Source organism: Takifugu flavidus, chromosome 20 (genome assembly GCF_003711565.1).
Source record: "Takifugu flavidus isolate HTHZ2018 chromosome 20, ASM371156v2, whole genome shotgun sequence".
Classification (NCBI taxonomy): Eukaryota; Metazoa; Chordata; class Actinopteri; order Tetraodontiformes; family Tetraodontidae; genus Takifugu; species Takifugu flavidus.
Window position 1 is genome coordinate 346756 of NC_079539.1, and position 7238 is coordinate 353993.

Here is a 7238-nt window from a genome sequence, read left to right on the forward strand (position 1 = left end):
AAATAAGCAGATGGAGAGGGGAGGGGAAGCAGCAGGCGGGGGTTGATGTGTGTTTTTGAGCATCCTCAGTGGCAGCGGCAGGTCGAGGGGGGAGGGGAGGTTTGGGAGGAATGCAGGGGGCAAGGCCCTCTTCTCCCCCCACCCAGCCCTCTTGTTTTGCCTTCTCTTCTCTGTCTTTTATTCCTCCGCGTTGAGATTAGGTGTCAGTGCTCCCGTGCGCGCCTCATGTTCGCTCGGAGAGGAAAGCGGTTTGTTTGTTTTCGTGACTGTCAGCAGACCTCTCTGGGTGGAAATGTTTAACCACGGTCCAGCCGTTCGGCGCGAGGAAACCAGCCCTTATTGGCGAAGGAAAAAGCCCCCCCCACCACCACCACAGCCTAGCGGAGGTGTAAAGTCGTGTCCTTTGCCTGCGAGACATTGGCAAAAAAGTTAAACATTTCACAAAGATGGTGGAAGTATTCATGCGGCTGCAGACGGGAGCGAAGCCTGAAGGAGACCTCAGCCACTCCACTGTGTGAAATTCACCCCGAGTGAAGAACGTGACTTGTTTAGGCTTGCTTGCAATGCTTGCTGGGAAATCCTGGAATGTGTGGAATGGGGGACGGTGGTGCTTCTGCAGCTATCTGGCTGCACGGAGCAAATGAAACCCAACAAGTCAGCAGAGCCGGCCGGGGCCGCTTTTCATGTGCAGATTAAAGTGGAGAGAATATCGGCTAATGAGATAACGGCATCTGCGTTTGATTAAAGGCCACAGATCCGGAGCGTTCGCCATGAAACTGGCTCCTTTTCCTGTTTTCAGACTGGGGCTCAACCACCACTGCTGGTTCTAACGCATGTGGAGGGAATCCACTGAAGCTATTTCATGAGTTTAATGTCAAGATTTCTGTGACCTTTTAAAGGGAATAAAGATGATATTGGTTTATTTCAGTTGCGTTTTGGTTCCGTGGCGGAAATGTATTTCAAAAAGTACATTTAAAGTGAATGAATTGGCTCAGAAATCAGATGGTCAACTCCATTCTTCAATAAAGAAACTGCTGAATTAATTGAAATCTTGTGTTTTGTGATCTTGAAGGTTTGCGGTTCAGTCTCAGGTCTGTTGTAAACTGTAAATCCTCCACAAAACAGTTTTAGCTTTACAGTAAATTAGGGCATTTTGAAATGGACCAAATACTTGAGTTTGAAAACCAGAAACATCATAAATCTCCTAAATGTCCTGTATCAGTGACAGTTTTCAGTTTTGCCCCCAATTTGTCACATTTTTCTTCTTAAATGACCTAATCTCAGTCCAATAATGTGTATTTATTAGACTTAATGTTACCTCAAATTAAAGGAAAGCTTTTCCAGAACACTAAATATAAATAACCTTCAGTTGCACAATGTTTTCAGGTGAACAACTTTATGTAAAAAAAAAAAAAAAAGATCATAAAATCTGCTGCTGAAAACTGAGATCTGAACCATTTTTCAGGTTGATACATTTATTTAGGTAAAACCTGAACATTTGGACAGAAATGATCCTCCTCTTTTAGAGGTGTGAGCTGGTTCAGTCCCTCGCTGGTAAACAGATATTTCATCCAGTGACAGCAGATACTTTTCACTGTAGTCACAACAGGAGAGGACAGATCTTGTATCAAGGTTTGGTCGCACTCAAAGAGGGAAAATAAGAATTTCTCCAGTTTTGAACATTAACTACATTGAATCTTTTTATTAAAAACATTTTTATGTAAATCATTTCATCTCCAATTGTGAGAGTGTAATTGTTAAAAGGCGGGTTTAAATAAAGATTTGGACTTCAACCAGAACCGTCGCCCGTGGACGCGTGTTTGTGTGCACAGTTGCACCAACATGGAGGAGCCGCAGGAAGACAAGACGGTTTCCAGGAGATGCGAGCAGGTGAGAAAACAAGAGGAGAGAAGGAAACTAACGTTAACAATAAACCAGGTGACGGAGGGAAACCCAAACACACTGAAATAGCGCGGACACAGGAAATGAAATCATCGAGGAGGCCGTGGGGGAGGGGCTTGGCGCGGGGGGCGTGTCCTCGGGGTGCAATGTTTTATTCGAACGAGGCGAAAACGGCGCAGCCGCTCACTCAAACTTTTCAATTCCGACTCGTTGGCACACTGGCAGGAAGCACGAGAATAATATTTTAACCGTTGGGAGTTTGAGGAGCTTCCTGGAGCCACGTTGACCACAAGATCATCATGTCCTACATCCCAGTGTGCTGGAACTCTGCAGAAGCCTCGTTCCCTGCACAAAATAGACACTCCCCGAGGCAACAAACGCTCCTATAATCGTGCGCGTGTGTGTGTGAGAGGGATTCTTGCGGATGCAGAACTTATAGAAGTTTAAAAACCAGTTCCACCCGCTGGCTGACAGCCTGGCTCCACCGTCGGGATCCTCAGGCTCAACATTACAGTGTACTTTCAAACTACTAATCCGGTTTGTTTGCTTGGGTTTTTTTTGTGTGTGTGTGCTTTTTTTCTTTAAAAAAACATGAAAATTTGGTTACCTTTATATCAGGACAGTCAATAGTAATGATATAATTAATATGTCTCAAACCACAAGATATAATTTGATAAAGTTAACTGTGTTGTGTAATTTCTGCGCGTTTATTATTAAATTGGTTGTTAAGAACGAAATTAGGGGATATATATTAGAATATGCAGACAACGGTCCAATTTCAAGAAGAATCTAAGAACAGGACGAATTTTGGATTTTTATTGATTCTCTCTTATCTTCTTGGTTCAACTGTTCCTAAACTTGACCTACAATATTTGATGGCCTAAACATTTTTAGGGTTTTTAGGTGCCGGAGAGGAGCCAGTTAAAGCTTGAACATTACCATAAAAAAATCCCTAAAATAAAAAAAATAAAAAACTAATTTTACTGATGCAAAACTTTCTTTGTTAGGCCTATACATTGTCTTCCACCCATCCTTCTAACCTACATCAACACATCTGTCTTTGGTTTAAATACCAAACATTTGTACTCGACCCTCAGATTTAAGATTTTAACCTCGGAGTCAATTAATGGACCCCACAAATGGAGTGAAATATCTTACACACATTCTGCGGTGGTTTAGGTCGTTTACTGCCACCTAGTGGAAACTAACCACACTACCAGTGGGTTATTATCAGTCCAAAACTGATTTAAAAAAATCGGTTTATTGGTGTGAGAATGTGTCTGACCCTCTGCGAATTCAATCCAAGTGAGCATCTATCAAGCTGTAAAGTGAAATGAAAGAAATTAACCACATTTGAAGATTTATTGAAATTCAGAAGTCACAGAGACGACACATAAACTTCATTATTTAATTTGAATTAATTAAACAGGCCTAAGATTAATGGCACAACGTCTACACTGAATGTAACAATAAGCAGAGAAACTTGCACTACTATATACAGTAAATCCGAGTTCGTCCACATGAATCCTAAAATCATTGTTAATATCCAACTGCTAGAACAATCAGATTTCCACATCAACACTATGGCTGCACCCAGGTTTCATCAGGATATTCATCGTCGCTGCAAGAGAGGAGTTGATCAATTATTGATTATATCTGTGCACGAGGTTGAACGAAACGGAGCGGAAACACCACCTCATTTTTTCTTCTTATCGGTCTGATAGTAATGTTTGGTGAAGTTCAGCCGCGATAAGTCCACTGAGGTTTGGGCCGCAGCCTCGTGGGGCATCTGAAAGAGACGAGGGAGTGAGAGAGGCGCCAGGCCGTTGCCGTGGAAACGTGAGCGACAGACGAGGGGCTGACCAGGACAGGAGGAGCCAGGAACAGGTAATTGGAGGGGTAGTGCAGCAGGTTGAGGCAGGAGGACGAGTACATGTCGGCGTAACGCACCAGCTGGCTGGCGAACAGCGTCTGCCTGGCGCCGCTGCGCAGGAGGCTGCCCATCTGACCGTAGGACATGTCCATCCTGTGGGTCAGCACCTGCGCACCAGGACAAAAAAAACCACATCATCAGCGCCACAAACACCTGGACGCTCCCCCGAGGGGCTCACCTTCATCCTCAGCTGGACCAGGCTGACGTCGGCGCCGCTTATGGCCTTGCTGCCCAGGTGCCTTCGGGTGACAAAGCCGATCGCGTCTCAGTCTCAGAACAAATGGTGGAACGTTGGAGACGGACACGAGAACTCACTTGTGCTGCTCGGCCAGGAAGACGTCCAGACGCTTGAGCTCCTCAAACAGATCTGCAAAGTCAACACAGCCGTCAGGACGTGAGCGAGCGGGTCGGCCACGAGGGGGCGGACCAGCCCCAGGTGTCCTCACTTTTCTTCTCATTCCACACTTGCAGCTCTTTGGTGAGTTCCGGCACCACCAGGAACGTCTTCCAGCCCTGACGCTTCTTCGATTTGAGGATGTCTCCGAAGATGTGGTCTCCGACGTACAGGATCTCCTTCCCTTTGATGTCCAGCAGGTCACAGATGATGTCTGAAGACCCTGCAGAGACCGGTGCATTTAAAAAACTTTCGAGGAATTTTTTAAGACCGGAGTTGAAAGGAAGTCCATCCTCACCTCCGGAGTAGACGGTTCCGTGCTGGAGGTCGCCCGTGTACGTCCCAATGCGAAGCTTCCCCGTGTCCTGCGTCAGAAACACATCAGCGTAACGCAGCCCCGCGCACCTCCTCGGTCAAAGAAGCTCTTCCTACCGTGTCCACTTGTCTCAGCACGGTCCCCTCGGCGAAGAAGAGCGGCTTCTTGGTGTCCACGACGATCAGGTCGAAGAAAGAGCGCCAGGAGTCGTTCTGAAGAAGAACCAGAGGAAGGATCAATGCCGGAATTCCTGTTAGCAAACAGGCGAAGAGCCAAAGATCTGACCTTGTTGTTTTCCAGCAGGTACGACATGATGGCCTGTGTGGAAAAGGACAAAAGCAGCAGTTATCCTGAGAGCTCTGCTGGCATTAACGGGGTTTTAAAGGCTCAGGAGGGCACCTTGGTGTAGGTGTAATCGCTGTTGGTGGCCAGGAAGACCTTGGCCACCTTCTTAAAGCGCCCGAGGAGGACGGGCAGATTGGGCTGTGGGGAACACAGAGGTGGTTTCAGTATTGTCTCTGCAGCCGAGCGAAGATGTTCTGCCTGATTCACTCACGTCTTTGACCACTAACTTGTCCAAATTCTTGACGGTTTCTTTCTTTAGGATCCCCTGGAGAAGGACACACAGAGAAGGACGTTACAAGACGGGCGGCATCGAGGACATCGTTAACCCTTTCACGCACCGTGTCGTGGATGAAGTCCATGGCGTCGCGGACGTCGTGGAACATGCTTCTGTAGGTCATGATCAGGTCGCCATGTTTGAATCCCTTCTGGATGCTGGAAGAGAGGAAGGTCAGAGGTCATTTAACCCTGAAATAGACCAGGCAACAATCTCAGCAGCTCTGGAACCTGCTGGGAACCGTCTGAGGAGCAGGACGGGTCCAGACTCAGGCCACTGGTAGGAGGACTCACTTGGTGTATCTGTTGCATCTGGTGAAGAGGTCCACGAGGCAGGAATAGATGTACGTCTCTGCAAGGAAAAGGTTCGGGCGTTTGACAATGCGTCGGGTTTGAGGTCTGTGAGGAGACCAACTTCCAACCTGAGAGATTGAAGAGCGTGTTGAGGATGTAGAAGCGGTCCGTGTCGTCCCTCTGGATGAACTTGTTGGGGTAGTAGTCTTGGACGTCCTCCCTGCAGAGAGCAGACATCGGCGTCACCGCTCAAACAAGCGCACGCACGGACCTGTGGGTCGAAGATCTGGAACGGACCCTCGCAGGAAATGGAATCCGTGGCAGCAGACCAAAATGTTCCCGTTGGAATCCACCTTCAGGAGGTTCCCGTACATGCTGTCGACCACCACGCCGCTGAGGGACGGGAGGAGAGACACGGTCAGTGCGTCATTGGGCGAAGCTGCGTCCCGGGCGCCCCGCTCTGACCCACCGCGTGGGGAAGCTGGGGTCGTAGGTGTAGCGCAGCAGCTCGTGAGGGTACCCCACAGACACCAGCCGGTCTCGGATCATCTGGAAGCCCAGGCTCTCGTAGTCGGGAGACTTGTACACTGCAGGAGAACAGAGATCGGGTCAGGTCTGATCCGGCGGCCGCGCCGGGTCTTGAGGGTTCTCTACGCACCCGCCATGGTGTAGTCCATGTCGAAGCCGTAGCATTTGATGTTTTCCAGGGTCACGCTCCTGTTCACAAACACACTGAGAGGAGAGAAGAGGTCTGAGCTTCTGGAGATCAATGTCCCTCATCCTGCAGCAGAGGTGGAGCTGGGTGGAGGGCAGAGATGTTATCGCTGAGCCCTCCACCGCTGGATGGTTCACGGCTCCTTTGGCCCAGTTTGGTCCTGTTCACGACTCTTTACAGCCGCTCAAACAGGGGGAATAAAAGCTTTCAGAGCAGCAGAGCTGATGTTCCAGGATAAATCAGAATAAAGCAAAACATTCCATGCATTTAGGAGTATGTTGCATAACTTTTTATTCCTGCTGAATGCAAAGGAAACCCGAGTTCTGAGAGTAAGTTTCTCCACTTTGTCATAATTTAAGTAAAGTAAAGTTCATTTCTGGATTGTTACGCAGGTTTCAGGCTTTAATCCTTTAATACCTCTTCTCGTAGCTGTTCCTCAGCGGACTCTCGTCACAGTAGAGCTCCAGATCCGTGTCCATGGCGTCCAGAACCGCAGCAGGAGCAGATCAAAGCGGGCTGAAGCTGAGCTCAGAGCTTTAATCATCCACGACACCTCTAAATCCCCCCAGAAGCGGCCCGTGTGCAGGCGTGGGGGCGTCCGCGTCCTCTCTGAAAGGCTCCGCACTTGTTTTTCACTTTGGCTGCAGGAAATTGGTCCAGCACGTCGAGACTTCAGCTTTGTGCGTGCAGATTGTGTTATCAGCCGCGCACACGGGGTGCACGCCTGCGTAATTGGAAGGAGGTTCCGTGAAGAATGTCAGCGGCTGATGTCATTCAAGGTAAAAAAACAAAAACCCAACTTTTAATTTAGCAGCGTTTGATAGATGTTACCGAGAGAAACGCCCCCAAATTACCAGGAATTATCTCAATATCTGGAGTTACTCTCAGTAGTTTGGCTCTTTAACTACAATGACGTCAAATCTTCTGGAAATAATGACGTAATATTTCAATGTATATAATAACGATTCTTTTGGATTAATATTTGGAAAAAAAAGCCAAACTTTTAGTCTGTTTCAGCAAAAATGTCAAAACAATGAAACTTCCCGCAAACGAAAAACTCCATTGA

General features: G+C 47.8%; 1 protein-coding gene across 1 annotated transcript; it reads right to left on the reverse strand.

The window, feature by feature from the left end:
• Positions 1-3250: 3250 nt before the first annotated feature.
• nt5c2l1 (5'-nucleotidase, cytosolic II, like 1) lies at positions 3251-6884 on the reverse strand. Its single transcript, XM_057018298.1, has 17 exons — positions 6590-6884; positions 6116-6189; positions 5927-6044; positions 5755-5850; positions 5586-5677; positions 5458-5515; positions 5229-5322; positions 5102-5155; positions 4945-5028; positions 4831-4863; positions 4662-4757; positions 4528-4594; positions 4282-4452; positions 4151-4202; positions 4014-4074; positions 3766-3942; positions 3251-3691 (listed from the first exon to the last, which is right to left on the reverse strand). Exons 1-17 carry the CDS (start codon positions 6649-6651, stop codon positions 3599-3601), a joined length of 1482 nt encoding a protein of 493 aa, XP_056874278.1. The 5' UTR covers positions 6652-6884; the 3' UTR covers positions 3251-3598.
• Between the last annotated feature and the right edge of the window lie 354 nt (positions 6885-7238).